Here is a 24,377-nt window from a genome sequence, read left to right as displayed (position 1 = left end):
GGAGGCCTGGCCCTCAGAGGTTGCGGACCTCCTCAGGCCACCTCTTTGGCACGTCCGTGGCCTTCCAAAGACTCAAAGCTACAGCCAGTCCCTCCAGAGCCTTCGGTCTCCAGACCCTCAGCGGGAGGCCCAGCCCTCGGAGGCTGCGGACCCCCTCAGGCAACCTCTCCGGCACGTACGTGCCCTTTCGAAGACTCAAAGCTACAGCTAGTCCCTCCAGAGCCTTCGGTCTTTGAACCCTTAGTGGGAGGCCCAGCCTTCGGAGGCTGCGGACCCCCTCGGGCCACCTCTCCGGCACGTACGTGCCCTTCTGAAGACTCGAACCTACAGCTAGTCCCTCCAGAGCCTTCGGCCTCCGGACTCAGCAGGAGGCCTTATCCCCGGAGGTTGTGAACCCCTTCGGGTTCCGGTACGTACGTGGCCTTCCGAAGACTCGAAGCTACAACAAGTCCCTCCAGAGCCTTCGGCCTCTGGACTCAACAGGAGGCCTTATCTTCGGAGGCTGCGGACCCCTTTGGGCCACCCCTTCGGTGCCCATGTAGCTTTCCGAAGCCTAAAGATGCAGCAGGCCTCCCGAGATAATATCATGGAAGAAAGGACACCCCCTGCAGCCGACCTAACACGAGGTGACTGACGATTAATGCCGATGCATGTGGTGCTTATCATGACACCCCAGTGTGATGCAAGTCATCCTAACACCCCCGGCAGAGCAGCGTCAGGCCACAATTGGCAACTGGCTCACCCCTCAGGGGGCAGGCACCACAATAGTAACCACGGTAGGTATTTATCTTCTATGTAGGGTAAAGAGTAGTTATCCAGGATAAGACCCTGTAATTCGGCCAGGTCCTAGATATTTGTACATCGTGATAACTTGTACACTAAGCTACGTACCGCCATATAAATAGGGGGTCGTGGTCATCTGGGAGAGAAAGAGGTCACAAGGAGCACGCTCAACACAGCACGAAGGAGCATAATCACAAAGTCTTCATGTGATACTCTCCCTAGCCCTGTCCAAGCTTGAGTCTCCTCTGGGACAAGACGAACTCTTGCTCCAACAGTGGCACCGTCCGTGGGGATTTGAACACAGAAGTGCCAAAGAGAGGTAGGAATCCACCAGAAAAACCACCAACGTGCTATCTCAGCCATGTCCACCGTTGCGACCATGCAACCGTATGCGTGGCTATCTCAGCCATGCACACCACGTATACCCTCCAGCCTTGCTGCCGTATGGGACAACGTTCCTCCGGCCTTGACAGACCCAGAACCTTAGGTCGGTACGGAAACTTCAAACGGCACATAGCCTAGCCTCTGCATGGCGAAGACCTCGCTGCACCAGAAGAAGTTGCGGCCGAGGTCGCAGCCAAGTAGGCCGCCTTCCAGTGGTTCTGGGTGGTCAAACCCCAGAATGTTCCCGCCTGGACTTGGTCTCAAGGTATCTCCTTCGACAGCATCTGGGATGCCCCGGGTGAGCCAACACCTCTGAAGAATCTGTCCACCCAGCGTCCTCCTCGGGCCCCTCCGGTGAAAGAAGGTTCTGAGGAGGCGCAAGGCTACTAAGTATGCAGACCTTACTAGCGCCCCCGATGTAGTCCTCGTGACGCCAACCACGTGTAGGGAACCCCAAGTCCACCTCGTCCAGGGAGGTGTAGTCGAAGCCACTCCGGCTCCAAAAACCAGTTCACCATACGACCTCGACAATCTCCCAAAAGGAAAGGAGGCCCTGGGGAAACCACGGGCTCCGAGGAACATAGCCCCCGGTAGTGACCTCAACGTCAACCACAAGCTCATATGGGTGTATCCTGCATGGACCAGGGCACGACCACAACACCAATGACTGTCGAACCCTCACGACCTTCTGGGAGGAGTACCTCAGAAGACAAGCAGGATACCAGGCCACAGAGGGAACCGACGATGGACGGCACAGGGGTCGGAAGCCTGTGGTAAACTCCCGGGCAAATCATTGGCCCTCCGACCTTGCTTCATCGCCACCAACTCCGCTACCGATGGTGCAATATCCTAGCATCGAGGACTGAGTGAGAGAACATCATCGCCAGGCTTCGGATGGATTACCTCCAGAGGTGGGCAATGGCTAATGCCGAAGGGGTCGAGGACCACCTCTCCCAACTAGCCTTCGGCTCCACCTTTCCCACACGCTGTAGCCAGGCTCCGGATGGGTTACCCCCGGAGCCGGGCAATGGCTAAGGGCCGAGGGGGTCGAGGACCACCTCTCTCGTCTAGTCTTCGGCTTTGCCTCCGACACGCTATCGCTAGGCTCCAGTCGGATTACCTCCGTAGCTGGGCAGTGGCTAAGGGCCAAGGGGGTCGATAACCACCTCTCCTATCTTGCCTTCAGCTTCGCCTCTGACATGCCGTCACCAGGCTCCAGGCGGATTACCTCCGGAGTCAGGCAGCGGCTAAGGGTCGAGGGGGTCGAGGACCACCTCTCCCGTCTAGCCTCCGACTTCGCCTTCGACACGCTATCGCCAGGCTTTAAACAGATCGCCTCCAAAGTTGGGTAGCGGCTAAGAACCCAAAGGGTCGAGGACCACCTCCGAAGCTTGTCCCCAAAGGTTCCAGATGGACTTGGTTGGGTTAGAAATCTAGAACAAATTTGGAAGAATGCCCTACTAATGCTAAACCCAAGGAGTACGCGACGACCAGGAACGACGAGGTCACCGCTGCTTTGCCCGGCCCTCCTTAGTTACCCTACGTGTCTACCACCACCAAATTCCCGAGGACGCATCTCCCCTGGAATGAACAAAACCGGCTATGATCTATGCGAAGGCTCGGTACATCGGTCATCCGAAAAACTAGCCATCGCCTACAAAGGGGACAAAGAAACACAGCTCGAAGGCATGAAGGAACATAAACATGCGGTCCCTTGCTCGAAGGATCCCCTTACACTTCGGCCCAAAAAGAGATACAATCGCCCCCAAAGGTCCAAATTATATTATTAAACAAATCATGCATCTGGAGGATGAGTACAAAGAAGCAAATAGTACAAAAGGCCGCTACAGAGGAGATAGACCCCGAAAGAGCAAACCAGGGGGAGAAAGAGTACAAGGTGGCAAAAGACAACTATGGTCCGCGGGAGGGCCATAGTCGAACGGAAAAACAGGGATGTCCATGAAGCACCCCTAATGGCCACCTTTGCCTCCTACGGATCCTGGCAGGGGCCGCACATGGAGTGGCGTATGCACTTCATCCGCGGCCTGCTGCTACGGAAGCTGATGCAGTAGCCAGCCCCCAAGCTGTCGGAAGGCAAAGAAAAAACCGAAGGAGACACCATCAAGGCCTCCTCCTACTTCTTCCCGACCCCCTCCCTCAACACCGAAGCCTGCTCCTCCTTGTCACTCTCCCTCCGCAGGAGATCCCAGACGATCTCCTCATCATCGTCGGAAATATTGATGATCTCGACAGGCGTGGTCTCTCGAACCAAGGGCTGGGTAGGAGCGATAGGTAGCTGTCCACCATGCAAGGACGAAAGCAGGACGGCCACTGGTGCCACCGCCGGTGGCCGAGACGGTCCAGCCCCAGTAGAAGCAGTCGAGATCATAGACATTTCCGAAGAGGATGAGGAGGAAGATGATGCCATATTCGAAGTCAAGGTTGAGCGCTCGCTCGTGGGGCAGTGGTAAATTCAACCGGGTGACCCCAGCTTTATATCCAGGCCAAGCAGCCACGTACGCCCGGTAGGTGAGGCGAAACAAAAATGGCGTCGCTCTATGGCATCCCTCATTAATCTCTGGGGGCTCGTGGCCATATCCCGGTCGCTCCACCGATACATTGCAACATCCCACGACAACGCCTCATTTTCTTGCACGAACGTCCCATCATGTTAATGACCTAGACTCCTTTTGGCACATGCCAGGGGAGTGGGCATAAGAACCTAAATGAACCCACGCATTATCCAGTCAGAACGCGCTAGTGACACATCCCATCCTACCATCCTCAAACTGGAGAACGTGGGGATTTCCTGATCCCACACGTAATCCCCCACTCCGACAAACTCAAATGGCGAGAAGACCCATCACCAAAAATGTCTGAAGAATCTAAATCCGCCTCAGCACGGACCCCGGAGTGCATCACCTCCACCGATGCCCCACCGGCCTCAGGTCTCAAAACCGCATACACCAACTCCAATAGGCTCCGAAGCGTGCCTCCTTTACTAATACGTCTTGGTCTTAGACTTCGACTTTGACGCCGGCTGCACCTCTAACCTCAGCATAATCCCAGGGTATGCCGCCACCACCAATGCACCATCAGCCTTGAGCTTCACCATCAATGCCCACAGTCCCCACCGAAAAACTCCTCAGGGACGGGGAATGGCCTTCGGGCATTCTTGTTACAACCTAGGCTGGAGTTGGTTTTCCTCTACATCCTCTCACCCCTCCAAAACATCGAGGCCAGAGAATGAGGGGGTACTATTGGGGAAAATAGACTAGCCCGAGGATAATAATTGATGATCGCTATCAAAGGTCCCTCCAGAGCCTTCAGTCTTCGGACCCTTAGTAGGAGGCCCAGCCCTCGGAGGCTGCGGACCCCCTCGGGCCACCTCTCTGGCACGTACGTGGCCTTTTGAAGACTCGAAGCTACAGTTAGTCCCTATAGAGCCTTCGGTCTCTAGACCCTTACCGAGAGGCTCGGGCCTCGGAGGCTGCGGACCCCCTCGGGCCACCTCTCCAGCACGTACGTGGCCTTCTGAAGACTTGAAGCTACAGCCAATCCCTCCAGAGCCTTCGACCTCCGGACTCAGCAAGAGGCCTTATCCCCAAAGGCTGTAAGCCCCTTTGGGCCACCTCTCCGGTATGTACGTGGCCTTCCAAAGACTCAAAGCTACAACAAGTCCCTCCAGAGCCTTCAGCCTCCAGACTCAGCAGGAGGCCTTATCTCCGGAGGCTGCGGACCCCTTTGGGCCACCCCTCCAGTTCCCATGTGGCCTTCCAAAGCCTAAAGACGCAGCCGGCCTCCGGAGATAATATCAGGGAAGAAAGGACACCCCCTGCAGCTGAGCTAACGCGAGGTGATCGACGATTAATGCCGGTGCAAGTGGTGCTTATCCTGACACCCCAGCGTGATGCAAGTCGTCCTAACACCCCTGGTAGAGTGGTGCCGGGCTGCAATTGGTAACTAGCTCACCTCTCAGGGGGCAGGCACCACAATAGTTACCACGGTAGATATTTATCTTTCATGTAGGGTAAAAAGTAGTTATCCAGGATAAGGCCCAATAATTCGGCCAGGTCCTAGATATTTGTACATCGTGATAACTTGTACACTAAGATATGTACCACCCTATAAATAGGGGGTCGTGGTCATCTGGGAGAGAAAGGGTTCACAAGGAGCACATTCAACATAGCAGAGAGGAGCACAATCACAAAGTCTTCTTGTGATACTCCCCCTAGCCCAATCCATATTTTTACTATCAATACATTTGTGGTGTTCCTTCCTCTAAAACTTCGTCTCCAAGCTTGAGTCTCCTCCTTAGAAGAAACTCTCACCGTACATGCTGGGGCAAGACGAACTCTTGCTCCAACACACAGTCATGACCTTCATAGAGCAGAATCTTCCCATATCTATCCATTGTCGCCTACGGATCACAAAGCCTGTTAAGGCCAACAAGTGATCAAACTGGCTATAATATCAATTGTAGGACTGAGAAAAGTGATTAGAGGGGGGGTGGGGTTAAGAGGCACCTCACCAAATTTCTTTGGATGAACTTATCCTATTTTATCACCCAACACACCTCAAAATGTAGAGCGGAAGCAAGAAATCAAAAGACAAGAAATCACTCAAAAATCTTCGAGGAAAACATCGCTCCACTTGTATGGATGTGAACTCTAGGTTCCATTGAAAGCCATATCAAATGTCATTGCACATGGAAACTAGCAACTCGAAGAAAGATTGCTCAAATCAAGACAGCATAGCACCGATTAAAGAAATTTTCCAAGCTGATGATCTAGAGGTAAGAGAATTCAAGACCAATTCCGAATGTGAATCTTATACCTCTAGCAACAAGAAGAACCACTTCCAATAGCCTCCTACCTACCACCAGGGTATTTTGGTCCAATTTTTGCTTTGTCTAACGAACGACCGTGGTGCCTTCACGACTTAGCTTTGTCTTGACGCTAGCTTCGTGATGATGCCACATGCACTCCATCCTTTCACGGTCTTGATGCCAAACCGTGAAACCACCTTTCACGCTTATCAAAGTATGACTCACCATCACTTACTTACACCTTAAGCAAGCGACCCGATGTCGAGCATGTACTCCGTCTTGCAATCTTGACCACCAAGAAGTCTTTCCCTCTCCCGATCCCTTGGGCCGCTTTGTCACTTGCACCGGCATCCCCTTCGCTTGACTTTGTCAACATGTTATCTTCATCCTCCTTCTCATGCTTTGCTTGATCTCCATGTGTACAGTTTAGGACTACCCTTGACTTAGCCCAGCCTCGTCGATCGTTTGGCACCAAGCAACCTGCTTGGCCCCGATCGTCTCGCCGTCAGCCGCCAAGTTGCATCCATCACCTGCACAGCATAAGACAAGCAAACACATATCTCCAACTCCATCTCTAGCTAGTTGAAATCAAAATCTCTGTTGAAAACACATCACACAAATGACGTGAAAGTCAGATGTGCCTGTGTTGCAGAAACCTCATCGTCGGACTATCCGGCGAGTTCAATTCCACCATACCAAAATTTTGCAACATCTCTGCAAGAAATGCTCCAGCGTGTTCACCATCTCATTGTCGGACCATCTGGTGTGTATATCTTCACCAAACCAGCTTTGTAGTCTCTTTGCAAGAGATAGTTTAGCGTTCACTTCACCCCACCGCTGGACCATACGGCATGCGCATTGAATTTTTCCTCTGAGTTGAAATGCTGCGGCGTTAACTTCATCTAATCACCGGACCATCTGGCGTGTTCAATTTCTCCAATGTTAGATCATCCGATGAGTGCAAATTTCCTGGCTTAGAGACAAAAACTCCAACTCCATTTTTCTCTACAAAGGGAGAGGAGAGGAGAGGAGAGGAGGAGAGGAGAGGAGAGGAGAGGGAGGCAACACGGCAAAGCCCTATTTATTTTGATTTGCGAATTTTGAAGTGCATTTTTTGGTAATTTTTTTATAATCATGTTTTTATTAGTAAGTAAAGTACCACTAGATCTAGGGTTTAGCGGTATAACAATAGCTATATTAATATGACCTTGGGTTTAGAAATGTAGAAAATACTGTATTTTGTAGTATATTGTAAATATTAATTACGACGTGGTAGGGAGCCATTAGATGCATAGTAGTATTTATAGTATGGTAGTTTTGAATATCTAGATTGTACAAAATAATGATGCAAGTAATAATTATAGGTAATTAGAAATTTTATTAAGTAGATGGATGGTTAATTAGTTTAATTAGATTAGTTTGCTTAGGGGCAATATTAAAGAAACCTATTGTTAGGCGATAATCGGTGTCGGTAATTTTGTTATAGTTTCAATAATCAGAAATATAGTTTTCTGGTCTTAACATTGGATATATTTTTGGATGTTTCTAGGGATGTCAGATAAATTATATTTTTAGATATATTATGGTGAAAGTCAAATTAGTTATGGTCCTAGCGGTGTAGATCTCTCTGGGTTTCAGCATGTCGTTAAGGGACTTAGTAGAGCCAATGAGAGGACTATAGTGGGCGTGTGCAAGTGGCTGATGCATCATTTTCAACTGGATCCCTAGCAACATGATCTTAAGCTGAGAGTTATGCTATGCCGTGCTAATCAGGGCTACTTTGGCAAGCTTGTCTCGATCAATGCGACATTTACTTGGAGACAGTATATAGATATATCATGTGACCATGGACTCCCTCTGGTTTTGTTAGTTGAGGCGTACTAGAAGGATCCAACAGAGATAAACTCTGCAGAAGCAGTAGCGGGAACAAGTCAGACAGTGATAGATGAATTAGACCCGGTAAATGTCAGGGACAAGCAAGATGTTGGGGATATGCGTGAGATGCAACCGAGGGGTGTAGCCGATGAGGGGGAGCACATCCCTAGCATAATTGAAGAGATGGAGATGGAGGATCAAGAGCTGGAGGAAGCCGTTGCCGATGAGGATTCATCCGACGATGAGGGAAATGCTCCTGTTCCTGCAGAGTGGAGGAATCAGGAATTTTAGAAGCTAGTGGTTAGTGAGGCTAATCGGACACCGTGGGAGTATCACTAGAACTAGGTGTCTCAGGGTGCTATATACCCTAATAAGGCGTATGTTATTGATGTAGTTAAATTCTGGTCGCTGTCTCTTCAGAGGCAGTTCAAGGTTGTGAAGTCGAGTAAAAGGGAGTACGACGTAAAGTATTTGGTGCCTAATTGTCCTTGGCAGGTGCACGTATTTAGGGAGAAGTGGGTTAACTACTAGCAGTGCTCAATAGTAAGGGAGCATAATTGTCACATTGAGGAAGTAGAGTTCTCCCACAGGAAACTGTCATCTGCTTTTATTACCAATGTTATGTATGGGGAGATTGTGGACAACCTGAAGTATGAGATATGATCAATAATCCATGCTATTGAGGAAAGGTTCCAGTATACAATAAACTACACGAAAGAATGAAGGGCGAAACAGAAGTCTATTGAGATGAGGTTATGGACATATGAAGATTCATATCACATTCTACCGCGTTAATTAGCCACAATATGTGCAAAAAACCCTGGAAGTTACTATGATATCAACCATTACCCCTCAATTGATGTGAAGTATAGCGGGAAACGAGTATTGCAGCGTGCTTTCTTTGCATTTGCGGCAACCATCAAAGCATTTAGGCACTGTCGACCCATCATTTGCCTGGACGGGACGTTCCTCATTGGGAAGTATAAAGGATAGATATTGTCTGCAATTGGGATCGACGGGAACAACCAAGTCCTGCCACTGGGATTTGCCTTCGTGGAGAGTGAGAACGGGGATAGGCGGTATTGGTTCCTTGAGTGGGTGAAGCATGCTATCTTTCTGAACCAGCCAGATGTTTGTTTGATTCATGATAGACATGCGGAGTTGTTGCAAGCTTTGCTGGATATGCAATATGGGAGTGTTCAACGGTGTGTTCTAGGAAAGTGGCCCGACGTGAAGAGCAGGTGTTGCATGCGGCATATGGGTGCAAACTTTTACAGGCAATTCAAAAACAAAGACTTGATGAAGCTTTTCAAGAAATTATGCAGTTAGAACTAGCAGAGAAAGTTCAATGCCCTATGGGCAAGACTAGACGAACTAACCATGAAGCAGACAGCTGAGCTAGCAGCCACAGGTGATGAACTGATTGCTCTTGGACCTCTCCCAACATATACTCCTCAGATAGTAAGGAGTTCAGGGTCAGCTATCAGGAACTTTTCGCAGTGGATACAAAATAAGCCAAAAGAAAAATAGGTTTTGATGTACGACAGTGGTGGAGGAAGGTATGGGATAATGACAACTAATCTTGTTGAGGTCTACAACTGGGTTATGCAGGGTATGAGGTCCCTCCCACTTGTCGGAATTGTAGAAGGTATTATGCATGGGACTTGTAAATATTTTATTGATCGCTACGTAGTTGCTTCGAAGGCAATGGAAGATAACCGTATGTTGTATGGATCGATGCTATGTGAGTACATAGAGAAAGCCACAAAGAAGGCACACATGCACCGCGCTAATCAAGAGGGGAGTGCGGAGCACAGGTTCACTGTCCTGTGCCAGGATAAGGGTCGTAGGGGTGGAAGACGTGAGCAGCATGTCCAAGAGTGCGTGCTTAGGAGTGGATCATGCATCTGTACATGCCAGAAGCCACAATTTCTACACAGGCCGTGTACACATGTCATAGCTGCATGTGCGGAGCACAATATGCTTCCCAGACAATATGTTTCTAAGTACTTTATGAAGGATCAGATACTGAACACATGGAACCATAAGCTGCATGGCTACAGCATTATTGATACATTTACAAGTAATCCAGGTCCCTCACAAATCTATGTGCCAGATTTCGAAAGGATGAAGAACACACCGGGACGTCGACAAACTAGTCGGATTCGAAACGATATGGATGAATCCGAGGTGGGTCCAAGGGTGAAGTGATGCAGCAAGTGCAATGAAACAGATCACACATACAAGTATTGTCCGAAAAATGTACCTGTTGTGTAGGTGGAGGCATGACCGCGGTTAAGTGTGAATATATTTAGCGTATCTTGCTGTTATATTTGTACGGTCTTAGCCTTAGTTACCTACGTTGCATTTAGACCTTACATTTGCACCTACATGTTGCAATATATTCATGTAACTTTTCGTACATGTATGTTATATGTTGTTCACGTAACTATGTGTATATTTTCATGTAACAAACTATACATATTATTTATGTATATGTAGTTGCAATGTATATTTGGATTCAATATATATCCTTCTTGTCTACATGTTGTAATATATTCATGTACATTTGGTTTTGATGCAGATATGACGCACCCTCCGACCCTCGAGCTTCTTGACCCTGCAGTGGACAAGAAGCACCACAGCTTCTTGTTTGCCGTTCACCAGACGGAGTTAGGGGTATTTCGACCACGTGGCCATGGGAGCTACTTACGATCGATGGTCGTTGGAAGCACCGGTATGTCGCTAATTAGCTACGTATGTGCCAATTTATTTATGTATTGCATGCCCCACATTCACGTTTTATTCCCAATGGTGCAGGTTGGCAGCATCTAGACTCCTACCGTTGTGTTGTTTGGTGGAGGCCCGAGCGACAGAGAACCCTGAGGTAGCGGAAAAATGATTCTATTTTGACCGCTCGCTAATCGCTGTCCTGGTTGACCGATGGAGGCCTGAGATGGCTCCGACGTTCCAAGACGTAGCCTACCTGTTAGGCTTACCTTGGACCGGAGCTGCCGTTGGAGTCATCAACATGGATGCAAACTGGATGAACATCATGCATCATTGGTTCTCCCCTATTCAACGGACTGACGACGCACCCGCCTACGTGCTCTAGTTCCTACCGGATCACGAGGGCCCACGAAGAAGTGGATCCTATAGTTCCAGGTATCTTCCAATTTAACTTCTCAATTACTTTATGATTTTTCAGATACTTTACTCATCATCATTTGCATTATTTCTAGCCTACATACATGCACCTGGAGGCCGGCTTGTACTCGGTCTCGACGCACATGGAGGCCTACCTGCTTTGGTTGTTTGGCTGGGTTATGTTCACCAATGGCCAAGGCCACCTAGTGTCGAGGACCCTTGTTCCGTATGCGAGGTGGATAGCGGATGCGGAGCCCGATGATGTACCATAGTTGAGTTTGGCCTTTGCTGTCCTTGCTACGATGTATCGAGCGTTGTGCGACGTGTGCACGAAGGAGCCACTAGACACATTTGCTAGGTGCTCACTACTGCTGCAGTTGTGGTCTTACGAGTGGTTCGTGATAGGTCGGCCAATTGTGGACCACTCCCCATACCCTGAGGAATGGTACGGCGAGCCCAAGGAGTACGGGCCCATCATGGCCTCGCTATGGTGTCGACGTTGGGTATGTACGTAATATTTGAATGCTTTACTTGTCACATGTTTTTGTTCTGGATTCTAACTATGTTTCTCCATAGCCGCACTGGGCGCATGAGTAGGCCCATATCACGTACGAGCTTTTTAGGTCGCAGTTCGACTGTTTTTGTCCAGACGACGTGGTCTGGACCCCCTACAGCTAATTGTCCATCGAAGCCCGTGTGTCTATGGGTCTGTCTCCGTTGTGTAGCTGTGACGAGGAGTACTATCTTACAAAGACGTCGCTCGTCTTCGACATCTACGTCGAGGAGTACTCACCCCACCACGTCATGAGGCAATTCGGGCGCTACCAGGCTTTCCCCCTCTTCAATGTTCGCACGGTTCCAGGCCACATCCACAAGTAAGTAAAATCAAGTAAATAATTCATAGCATTCGTCTCATTGTCAGTTTATTTAACGTAGTTGACTTGCAGGTATACACGAAAGGGACAGTCGGGTGGCAACCTTTAGGCAGATCACTTGGCGTCATACATCTTAGCATGGTCCTATGCCCTTGAGGATGTCATGGAGGAGGCTCGTCCTTTCGACGAGCGGAGCTTCGAGGAGTATATGTGGTGGTACGTGCCATGTACACGTACACAGGTCACCTTCACCCTAGAGATTGTCTGGCACCACGTCGCGTCGACTACGGAGGCCTACCCGGGTCATTGGGATGAGGACGCTGCATTAGTGGTACGTGTAATTAGCATCTCATTTAATTAGCATATAATCCCATAAGAACGACTATAAACTGAAATTCTCATTTCTTGTTTGTTTCCACAGGCCGATATCATTTATGATATCCATAAGGACGCGACTGGAACCTTGGACCGCCTCAGGCAAAGGGTGCAGCTCAGTGCGGCGGATGTAGTGGGGTTTGTCAAGCGGGTTTTCGATAAGACCGCACGGGCCCTGAAGCTTACCTCTTGCTGGTCCACCGCAGACGTCATCGGGGCTCCTCCTAGATCGAGTGGGGTCCACGCAGAGTGGTCCAGGAGGTCTGATGTGCAATGCCGTCCACTGGGACTGGCACCCACACAGCCACCTGGACCACGACCTACAGGCCCGGACACAATAGGTATGGATATTTCATACGCACGACGTTTAGAGATATTCTTTTGTTACTGATGCATTAATTTCAAACACATATTAGGTGCACCTACACATGTCTCGACGCTGCAACCTAGATCGAGCCCAGTGCCGACACCCTCACCTCTTGCAGGCCACTCAGGTAATGGGCGACACTACATTGCCGTATTCAATATATTCAATAGTAGTGTCGCATGTTACTACGGTGATGAGGCCGGGCCGTCAGCTGCACCTCGACCGGTCCCACCACCATCGTTCGCCCCGTACTACGGCACGCACGCCTGACCATCTACTGCTGCACCTGCATACCACACATGTACAATATTGCATTTTATACAAATACTTTCATTTGCACATTTTCTGTATCTAATAAATTCATCTGTTCGTAGGCCCTTCCAGTCAGTACACATGGACGCCGGCGGAACCTTCGCAGTCGTCATACCTGAGTCAGGAGGATGAGCCTGGGCCAGACCCCCCGTTCGACCTCGTGAGGGACTCCTTCAGGGGCACACCAGACTACGACGTTGTCCTGCAGTCCCAGCTGCCCAATGCTCTACTTCGGACACAACACACCCAGGAGTAGGTCTCGACACCTTTTTATCCCTACTAGACCTACCAAACAGGTTGGCCCACCCGACACCCTGACCTACTCTATATGGCACGTGAGGGCCAACCAGCAGTAGCGGAACTGGACCATGATGGTAGGAACGGCCGACGTCAGCGGGGGAGACATCAGTAGGATTGTACCTTTGCTTTTGTAACTTACATATGCATCTTCGATTAGCGAACTATTCTTACATATTCGGACGTGTCTACTCTCTATGGTCTATTTACCATGTCATAACTACATTTCTTATTCCAATGTGACCGCAAGCTAGTTGCATTTCTTAATCCAACGTGACCACACACTACTTTCTATCATTCTCGGCTTTCTATGAACCGTTCATGATAGACCTAGAAAAGTATTTCTTACAAAGCTACTTATACACGAAGTGACCACTCGAAACATCTGTCGGGAGTCTAGCTTTAGACACGAAGTGATCACACGACTTAACTTTAACCATTAAATGACAAGACCTCTGTCCTAGCATAATCTGTAGACACGAAGTGACCGCACGACTCAACTTTAACCATGAAATGACAACATCTCTGTCCTTGCGCAGGCTGTAGACAAGAAGTGACCACACGGGAAAGCTTTAACCATAAATTAAATGACAACACATGTATCTTGACACATGGAATCTCTGCCCAGCATCAATGTCACAACTTTTCCATTCTTGAACAGGGAATCCAATGCTCCAGCCCCTTGCCAAGCCCATACACTCACTCCATGCACCTGCCCTCCACCACCATAAATAGCCCCACCTTCATCCATGAATACACCGCTTATTTCTCAGTTCTCTCCACTACAATATCTTCCTCAGCTCCACCAAGTCGAAGTGACTAGTCGGGACCCCAAGTGGAACACAAACTCGGCTATAGCAGACTAGGCAAGCCGAGTAATTCAACGACTAAATTAGCAAAGACTCGACACTAGAAACTAGAACACCATGACTCGACCAGCAACAAGACACCGACGATGGACTCAAACTCAACAACGCAAAAATTGAAAACAAAATTGCGAAAGGCACAAAGTGGTTTGGACAACGAAAAACTAAGATCTAAATCTTTTTTTTGTGGGGTAATTTTCTGGACTCTGGGGAAAGGAACTCGACGAAACAAAAGGGATAACTGAGATTACCTAACGGGCAACCGAGGCTCTGATACCACTTGATGCGCGTTTGCCTGATCTTCCGAAGGTAATATGATAAGTTGATTAGTGGAGTTTCGACGTTGATGATCCAAAGACTCTGATCAGAACAGATCAAGAACCCTCACAACCACTACAACACTACTCTGTGGTTATCAACCGTGCCAAGACGTGATTGACCTCGCCAAGAATGCTTTTCCTGCAAGCGAATTTAGAACACAAGCAAGAACAGGTAGATGCAATCTGAATATTGCTAATTACCAAAGAAGCACTCGAGTTTGGGTTTCAACAAACTGATAAACGATGAAACTGTATTAAACAGAATAATTTAAGTAAAACTCAAGCCTAAATTATGACGGCTACTGTGTATATATAGGGGGACATGAGGAGGTCGACCTAGGGTTGTGCAACCATGGAGAGAGGCGTGCACAACCTGGACTCCAACTCTGACATGATTACAAAACCCGGTAGGGTTCAAAACGGTGACATAACATCTTATTCCTTTGACTCTGACTAAACTATAAGGAATATTTGGTCGAGCTCATATTCATCGGAAAGGGCTCGTCATAAGCTTTCCAGAATATCCAAGATTGCCTAAAACGGACTTCGTATGAGAGAGTTATGCCCGTTTTACTGACGTGCTGCCATAGAACTCGACTTCGACCACGACTTCAACCACGACCACGACCACGATCACGACCACGACTAGAGCTCAGCCTTGAGTCCGAGTAGACTTGACATTCGAGGAGTGACGTCCGAGTAAGGTTGTTGTGCTTCTCCCACGTTCCTATGCAATAAAATATTATAAGAATTTAGTAGTAATCCATCCAAAGAACATGATGAACTGGTTGGAATATTGGCACATCCTTATTTACCTTATGATTGTTATGAATCCTTAAGTATCGGATGAGTGATATGTGTAAGATGATAATCTATCTTTAGGATATATCATATTTTGAGTAAATCCTTAATTATTAATTATTAAATACTCATCAATTTCTGACTCGGTTGATCTACAATAGGTTGAGGTAAAATTCTAAGTACATGCTACTCGATGTTCTTTAATCTTACTTTGATTGAACATGGATAAAGTCGGGTAAAGTTGTTCTTTAAACAATGCTTGTGAGTAAGGTAATCATGTCTAATTTATCAGTTTGTCAGTTCAACAAGGAAAGACAAATTTGTCTAATTATCGAAATAGGGGATTAAAAACTTCATTGACTTCAACTACCCACTCAAAAGTCTTCTTCCTGATCGAGTAGTTGGGGCCAAGGGAAGAAAGGACATTTTCGAATAATATGTATGACACTTTGGTTTTCTTGTTTATAATTGCATTTAGTTTTTAGAGAGAGAGAGAGAGAGAGAGAGATAGATAGAGAGAGAGAGAGAGAGAGAGAGAGATTTGGCGAGTAGTCTGCAAGCATACGATGATGGGCTAGGTTCCAATTCGTACCCGAGTACACATGGACCAAAGCGCCTCTGTAACACATGGAGAAAAGAAAATATTGTTCAATCAAAGTATTTGTAGATGAATTGTTGAGTTTTCCTTCTCTGATTGCTCAAATATTTTTGTTTGTGAGAACCATATAGTGTCGTTAAGTACTATTCAATGTTCATTCCTTAATTAGATGAGTCGAGAATTTTCTTTCTCCAAGTAGTAACTCAGGGGCTAGCAGTTGAGTACGTTATCCTTTCACTCTAACCTGATTGTTTCAACTTAAGGATTTTTCAAGAAGAAATCTAATTGGGAAAGTACTCGAGAGAATTTAATTCGGGATAATAAAGAAAAGAAAAGGATAATAAGGTAAGTTTATTTAATTGTCATCACTTACATTATCATACTCAATATTTTCTACAATAGAGTTAGCTATCAAAGTACATTCGTCGATAAGACAGTGTGCCTCCAAATCCCCTTCGTCAAACACCAACAAACTAAGATTGGGATAATGGCTCTTGAGGCAACCAAACATATTGGAAGGATGTTCAAAAGCTGCATCCTTCATCTGCTTCATGCTACATTAATGAAGGGTGAGAGAGACCTTTTGGAACTTCTTGGCCAACTGCGTGAGGCGGAAAGCATAGCCTTCTGAGGTATGCTCCAAAGGAGAATCAACTCTCAACTTCAACTTCTCCAATGAGATTTTGAACAACTTGAAAGTAGTCACCAACATTGATTCGAGAGAAGAGAGCGTGTACTTGGTTGCTGCTGCCTCCTCCTAAGCCAAACTTGTGGTGGCTTGTAGATGCTCATTCTCTGCAGCAAAGGCTAAGAATAGAATTTAACTAAATAAAAAATGTGACTTTGTAACAAAACTTCTAACTAGTTTGATTGAAGACTTACCCGAGAGGTCCCCTTTTAATGCAACTACTTCATACACGAATAATTAATTAAATTTTTGCCGCTCTCACTTTGGGCAGCAAGTCGCATATAGCTTTTGGGACTTCATTCTGGTTGTTTGTTGCAGGCTTATAGAGGAGATACCACACTCTCTTATTAGCAGCACTCAAAGATAGCTCTGCGTGCGATTAGAATCTACATATGTACAGATAGAGACAGTAAGATGATGATAAGCTTACCTTTGTCATTGTCCCTTATTGGGTCTTGGCATCTCGAGTAGAGCCATGATGGATGCTCTTGGGACATCAATGGACTGATTCGACGCTAAATAAAATCTAATGCTTTATCCTAGGCCTTTAGACTGCAAGCTTTTGAGGCCCTTGATGCTTTCAAGGGGTACCTGGAGTTGATGGATCACCTCGAGAGGCTCTTGCTAGTTTGCACTAAGTTTTACCTGGATGTCCTTGTACTCGAGCACACCTAGGTTAGGGCACTCACAGTAAAACCACTGCAATGCCATCCCAACCATGACAATTTCTTCATAATGTCGATGTACTCGCCAGTGAGGCCCTTGTGGTGGCAAAATCCAGCAGAACCCAATGCTACTGCAACTGAAATTTGCTTCAGCTAGTATAAGTAATGGAAGAGAAGCACTATGGCTTCACCCCTCATAAAGGATTCGCAGAGGTGAGCGAAGATGCTCAGCATTGTAATGAAGTTGGAGTTGATGAGCTTGAGAAACGATTTCTTTGAAGAAATCCGTGGTGGGGAAACGAAGGCCATAGTGGAAGAATGCCTCGAACACCATGATCTCTCCGGTATTTAGAGTCAGAAATTTTTCTCCCTCCACTTGCCTCCAAGGAGTTAGACTCTTGGGGGCGATCAATCCTTCTTTTTTGCATCTTTTGGATATGATTATACGACGCCTCTGAGGTGGTCCACTCATTGTTAGAAGTTTCCATTGGATAATTTTGGGGCTGAAGGTTGAAGAAAGAGGAAAGGTTTTCTTGAAGACGAAATGTCTGAGAATGCGAGCGCAGGAATGCAGATAGTGCCATGATCCGTTCCTATTTATAAGGGAGAATGAAATAGCTACTGTTCGTAACAGATGCCACTAACGTTGCCTCAATTGATGGCGTCCCAGGTGTTTTAATTTTTGAAATTACCTTTACATACGATATGATTGTTTCAACTCTCCTAAGAAGTTGTGCGCGTTTAATGTAGTATTCTTCGAGGACAAAAAAAGAGAAGACAACCTTTGCACTTCTACGGTTGAAAGTGATTCTCTCTCGACTAGGTAGGCCTCTATGAGTAGGATTCTACTCGGTTAGAGGAGGTTTTCAACTAGAAAAGTACTATTTAATTAGAGATGATTTTTGACTAGGAAGAACATTTTTTTCGCTAAGAACTATTCCCAACTAGGTGAGTTCTAGTATGGTGAGAACCCCAACTATATATACTCCAGTCGTCCTCTTCTAAGTAGAGTGCGGGGCTAGATGATGAGGGTTTGATAATTAATAATTAAAGAATTATTAGAAATACAATATATCATACGGATGTAGTAGTATCATACATATATCCATCACCTTGTATGGTAGGTTTAATAATCGTCATAAGGTAAATAAGACATGTGCGGATATTTCAAGCAATTTATTATGTTCTACATGGAAACTATTTCCGGGTTATGAAAGAATTCTTTAGATAACTAAATCCGAGAAGGTTACACTCGAGACTCTGAGTAGGATACACTTCCTTGACCTTACTATTTAAGGAGGACAAGCCAAAAAGAAATAAAAAAGGAGCAAAAGGAGATCGAATAGAAGCATGAACAACCTATTAAGACCCACACTAGATTCAAGCCGCTATCAGATACATCTAACAAGAGCTTCAGAATTTAGAACACGAGAGAAGATGTCGAGATTCATAAGAGTAGATCTAGACATATCTCCATTTTAATTGTCTTCTTCTAGAATTAATTAAGGCAGTATGTAGGGTTGTTATCCTAAAATAGTTCTGAACCTATATAAAATTTTGTGTCTTCCTTTTTGATATACATAGTTGATGTCGACACATGATCTCGACACATGATTTGACTCAAATTTTAAATGTTTTTTCAACCAAGATATTTGGTACTATTAATAAAAAGATAAGATCCATATAGACTATGTAAAAAAATCACGATTTCAAATATAGTATCTTACCAAATCACATGTCAAATGTTGGACGGCTACGTCTTTGCAAATTTCTTTTTGTTTATTTAAATTTTCCGAATTATTGCATCAAGTATTGTAAACTGTTGAGCGCATATGAAATACAGAAAAATAAAATTCTATTTTTCAGCGAAAAAATAAAAATCTATATTGCAGGGAACAAATCAAAAGGAATAGAAGAAACGAAAAAAAAAGAGCTAAACACGAACCTGTGTTGAGGCCGGGCCGCCCGCTGAGGCCCAGAAGCGCTAGCTACGAGCCCTCTCCAGCTGGACAGCTGACCAGCCCGGCGCGAAAGCCCCCACCAGTAGCCCAAAAGAGAATAAGAGGAGGGAAAGAAAACCTAGCTCTGTTGCCTCTCACGCCGCCCGCCGCCTCTCCCAGCCGCTCACGTGCGCCAACGCCGCCCGCTCCGTCCCAGGTAACAACGCACTACTCGTCCTCTCTTCGATCTCTCTCTTAACCTCGCGGTTTCTTCTACCGTCAGTGCCTGCGGGTTGCTGCAGGGTAATTCATCGCAACGGGTAGTAGGGTTTACTTGAAACGTTCCCGGTTGTGGTTTCTGTTCTCCATTTTCCGAGTGGTTTGTGATATATGAAGTGGATGGATTGCATCTGTAATCAACGAAAGCGTGGTTAGGAAGGATTTGGTCTGGTACTACTTGTCTTGTATTTTTCTGCGTAGATTATCTGAAGGCATGTTGATGTTTTTCTGATTCTTTGTAAACCCTCTGTTTCAGACCTTCAAGTTAAAATTCATTTTTCATTTATGTGCTTGAGTTTCCTTATATAGATTAATGGTGCCGTATCAATTATATTGCTGGTTGATTTATATAAATGGTTGTCGAGCTTCCTGGAGATTGATTTATCTCACCCTGGTTAATAAGGTACCTGGATAATTTGGACTACAGCGCAAATGCATTATTGACACAGAAGTATTTGTCTTACTTTTGATGACGAAATGATAGGCGAGGATGAACTGAATCTTTGTTAATGTCGTGTTTACTTTTTTATCTCTCTGGTAATACCTTTTCCCCCAATGTTCATCCTGTTCACTTATAGGTTTAGTGTGTGGATCAAGTTCCATTTGAATTAAGCATTTTTTCTGTACTTTTGTTATGTCTTGGTGTTAGTTGCAGCCTGTTTGGATTAAGATAGGGACTTCGGATAGTCTTGGTTCCGCCACTGCCTTTCATAATGTTCTTATATTCACCTTTTGTATTCACCATCGTTCTAACATGCCATTTGGTTCTGTTGATTAATGATTAATATTATCTTGTTTTCTTTGGTACAGTAAAATGGTGGGGCTTGCAAGTGAAGAAGCATTGGTTCATGATGAAGTTGTCATGGATGATGTTGATACTGATGTGGAAGAATCAGATTCGGAAGATGATTCAGGGGAAGAAGTTCATGCTACGCCTTCAGACAAAGCTATATACAACAAGGAGGCCATTCTTGAGAAACTTGAGGATATAGCCTGGCCAGAAAATGTGGACTGGATGCACAAGCTCACCATTGAGCACGACCAGGGGGAGAAAGTTGATGTGAACGATGATCTTGCCCGTGAGCTTGCGTTCTACACCCAAGCTTTGGATGGCACGAGGCAGGCCTTTGAGAAGTTGCAGTCAATGAAGGTTCGGTTCCTCAGGCCAACAGACTACTATGCTGAGATGGTGAAGACGGATGCCCACATGCACAAGATCAAGGGGAGGCTCTTGTCAGAGAAGAAGAAGATTGAAGAGGCAGAGGAGAGGAAGAAGGCAAGAGAGGCTAGGAAGAGATCAAAGGAGGTGCAGGCAGAGAAGAACAAGGAGAGGGCAAAGCAGAAGAAGGAGCAGATTGAGTCAGTCAAGAAGTGGAGGAAGCAGAGGCAACAGGGGGGATTTGCCAAGGGAAATGATGATGGGCCAGATTTGAATTTTGAGGGAGAAGAAGGATTTAAGCAATCAAAGAAGAAGAGGCCTGGTGTGTCTCCTGGTGATAGGTCTGGTGGTCTTGCTAAGCAAGGTAAGGAAGGAAAGAACAGGAGATCAAGAGATTCCAAGTTTGGGCACGGTGGTCGGAAAGGGCTGAAGAAGCAAAACACTGCTGAAACGACAAATGATTTCAGAGGCTTTCACCAGGGGGTCGAGTCTCAAAACAAGAAGAGAAAGAGATTTTGATCTGATATCGTAAGAATTTGTGCCCAGTTCCTTTTGCCTTTATTACTTTCTTGGTTGCAACACTATTTTGCTATGGTGTGCTATTACCAGAAGCAAAAATTAGCTGAGATAATAGTCCAGTGAAGCACTCCAAACACAAGACTTCAAGTTTTACTTCTATTTGGTGATGGTCCTTTTGATTATGGAATGCAGATGAATCTTGCCAACTCCGCAATTATCTGAAATAGTGTACTCATGTTGCTGCTGTTCTCCCTGTTGTTTACTCCTTCTGTTCTGCATTTTTTAATCCATGCGCAGCTAGAGTGAAGGGGAGAAAATAGTGGCAATTGTGTTTGTCTGTCAGCGAGCCACACCTCCCTTTATCAATTTTGATGTCTTTATAGTTTCCTCACTGCACTGATTGCGATGGAACTTAGAGCTTGCTTTCTCACTTCATTTGATTGTGATGGAATTTAAGCCAGTTGTTAGCCCGCCCGTAATACTGCTCAGCCCCTGTTTATCTTGTTCTTCCTGATTGTTATGGATGCCCACATGCACCTTGGATATCATATTAATATTGAGGTTGTGCTTGTGGTATTACTTGTGCATTAGCTACAATATACTTTGTGTGTTTTCAGTGAGCTATACTGTTTGCTATAAAAGCACATGCCTATACTTTGCAAATTGCTCCTTGTCTGGTGATTATTGCCTAGTACAGCGTCACACGTTCCCTAGAAAGTATTGCTTCTACGAAACTTTTGATTTTTGTCTTTATTGCTAATTGTCGTCATGCCCGATTGAGTCATTCATGAACAATCGCACTCCTGTATTATTGCCATTCGTTTGGTAGATCTTTAATCTTGCTAAGAATCATAAGTTGGAAAGAAACCTATTGTGGCAAATAGCACTTCTTCACTATGGAACTGATATTGCTGTCATAACTACCTATATGGAAACTTAAGATGACAAAGATGAAGTGGGGCAATGTATTGATGTACTTTGACCTCCTTTTGCAATGCGTGGAATTTCGAGCTCACCTTTGTGAACCATTGATTTTTGGTCTTCTGATGTTTAAACTGAATGTTGAGGTTGCCATACATGATGTGTTAATCCCTGATAGAATCATAGAATACTTCATCCTGTGATTTTTTCCCGCAAATCAAAGTCACAATACTTGATTTTTAAATTCACATGCCTATTTCCACAAATTAGATTCCTTTCTGAGTTTTTTCTTGTATGATTAGTGTGACTGGAACAATTGAGTTTCTTCCCGAAAGCAGCACCTGCACATCATTTTAACTTGCATGACTAGTGCAACACTGCAACAATTTCAATGAGAGAGAACAAGTGGACTATCAGCAAGTCTTGTTTCTTAGATGAAACACTAAAAACTGATCATGTTTTGTCAATGATGTGTTTGAGAAAAGTTTTCAAAAGTGGTTGAATGAGGGGGCTGCTTTGAGAGTCAGAAATAGAGGTGAGATGAATGCCTTCATTCCTGATCCTGCAGTTCTGATTGAGCAATCTTGTTGCACTGTACAAGAGATGACCGGCTTGTCTGGATGGACATACTAAAATCTTTGATTCTGTTTACTTTTTTCGAAGGGCAACTGTCAATTGCGGCCAAGCAAATAGAGTTATCTTTTTGTTCTTTGTGCTCGTTGACTTCAATTTATGGTTTTGTTCTCGTCATGTCCCAACAGTGCCCCTAATTCAATAAAATGATCGTAACATCTTGTATATATGGAATTGTATAGTTTGGATTTTTTCCATTTAGGAGGTCCAACTTTCCAGTCAGTGTAGGGGAGCATGTATAGGAAAGATTCTGATCCCATGCATGGACTGAATTGACAGGATATTTTGTTTGATATCATGAATTATGTACCGTTTCTCTTTTTATGTGAGACTGGCATGCACGTCCACATCAGGAAATTGTTACTTTTTATTCGCTTCATATTTCTATATCCACATCTTATTATCTTCTATTTTCTTTTTGAGATGATACGCAATCTATTGTCTTGTATGGACAGAAATCGATACCTTCTTTTTTGAGGATCATAATCGCTGCCTGGGTTTGTAGCAATGTAGAGTAATGATGATTGTTCATGATGAACACTTAACAGAATGAAAGCAACTCGCTGGGACTAAACTGCCAGTCGAGCCCCTGGACCAGTTAGCGTTACTACTCTTTTATTTATTTATTTTTCCATATGCCTGGACCAGTCTAACTTGATCTGTTCTGATCTAAGAACAAACTCGCAACCATCTGATCTCACAATATGGTTTTGTTGGCTGCCAGTAGGATGTGGATGAACGTTCTCAAATTTGTGGCAAAACTCAAGCATCGATACTTTGATCAAGATTTTATTCTTGCACGGGTGTTAGCTTGTGAGTTTGCATGAGCAAGTACTTTTGAGTATAGCTATTAACTGAATCTTAATGTCTTTCACTATAAATAATTTTACCAATGCTTGTTACTAACCTTGATCTGAGCTGTTGGAGCAGCACGTGAGTGTTTCTCTATGGTACCGGTTATTACTCTAGAGGATTTCCATCCCCTGTATAGAAAAGGGTTTACATTTTAAAATGGGTAGGATCCTGCTCATATTACGGTAGTTTTTTTAAACTTGATTTGATCCGGTAGTTACTGTAACATCCTAAATTTTTCTAATTCCAAATTTTTCTTAATATTTGTTAAAGTTCAAATGAATTTAAATATTTTATTTTAAAAGAGAGAAAACCCTATTTTATATGAAAGAAAAAGAAAATGACATAGGATATAAGTGAATATTTTGCATTCATGCTGAATTAGGCAAATAGTATTTTATTTGGAATTTTGATGAATTTATTTGAAGATATTTTTGCCTAGTTTTTGAATTTTAAGTTTGGATTTGAATTCTTAAGAAAAGAAAAAGGGTTAAAACCTCTCTCGGGCTGTCTCTTGCATTTTCGGCCCAACACCTCAGCCCCGGCCCAGTTGCCGGCCTTCCTTCCCGCCTGGGCCGCGCCCCTGCTCCGGCCCAGCGTCCTGTGTCGCGCGCCCGAGCCAACCCGCGCCGTGCACCCACGCGCCAGTCGAAGACGCCTGCGCAGACTCCGTCTTCACCTGTGCCACCGCCAGGTGGGACCCGCCGGTCAGATCTATCGTCTCCGAGAAGGACTCCGCCGCGCCGCCGAATCCGAGCGAGAAACCAACGCCACCTTAGAGTCTTGCGGTGCCCCGTGACCTCCAAGCCGCCTATATATATGCCCGCCCCCTCCCCGATCTCATCTCGTTCCAAACCCGCCCAATCCCGAGCCAAAATCGCCGATCCTGAACC

At 45.5% G+C, this 24,377-nt stretch overlaps 1 protein-coding gene across 3 annotated transcripts; it reads left to right on the top strand.

The window, feature by feature from the left end:
- Positions 1-19,214: 19,214 nt before the first annotated feature.
- Positions 19,215-21,302, top strand: LOC133891322 (probable rRNA-processing protein EBP2 homolog). 3 transcript variants are annotated; one of them, XM_062332040.1, is made up of 2 exons: positions 19,215-19,338; positions 20,211-21,302. In XM_062332040.1, the coding sequence occupies exon 2, from the start codon at positions 20,215-20,217 to the stop codon at positions 21,076-21,078; it is 864 nt and encodes a 287-aa protein (XP_062188024.1). In that variant the 5' UTR covers positions 19,215-19,338; positions 20,211-20,214; the 3' UTR covers positions 21,079-21,302. The 3 variants fall into 3 exon arrangements, with proteins under 3 accessions (XP_062188024.1, XP_062188026.1, XP_062188025.1); XM_062332042.1 differs by lacking the exon at positions 19,215-19,338 and adding an exon at positions 19,385-19,566; XM_062332041.1 differs by lacking the exon at positions 19,215-19,338 and adding an exon at positions 19,385-19,571.
- Positions 21,303-24,377: the final 3,075 nt, after the last annotated feature.

This window comes from Phragmites australis, chromosome 14 (genome assembly GCF_958298935.1).
Source record: "Phragmites australis chromosome 14, lpPhrAust1.1, whole genome shotgun sequence".
NCBI classification, from domain to species: Eukaryota; Viridiplantae; Streptophyta; class Magnoliopsida; order Poales; family Poaceae; genus Phragmites; species Phragmites australis.
This window is presented reverse-complemented; position numbering and strand designations above follow the sequence as displayed.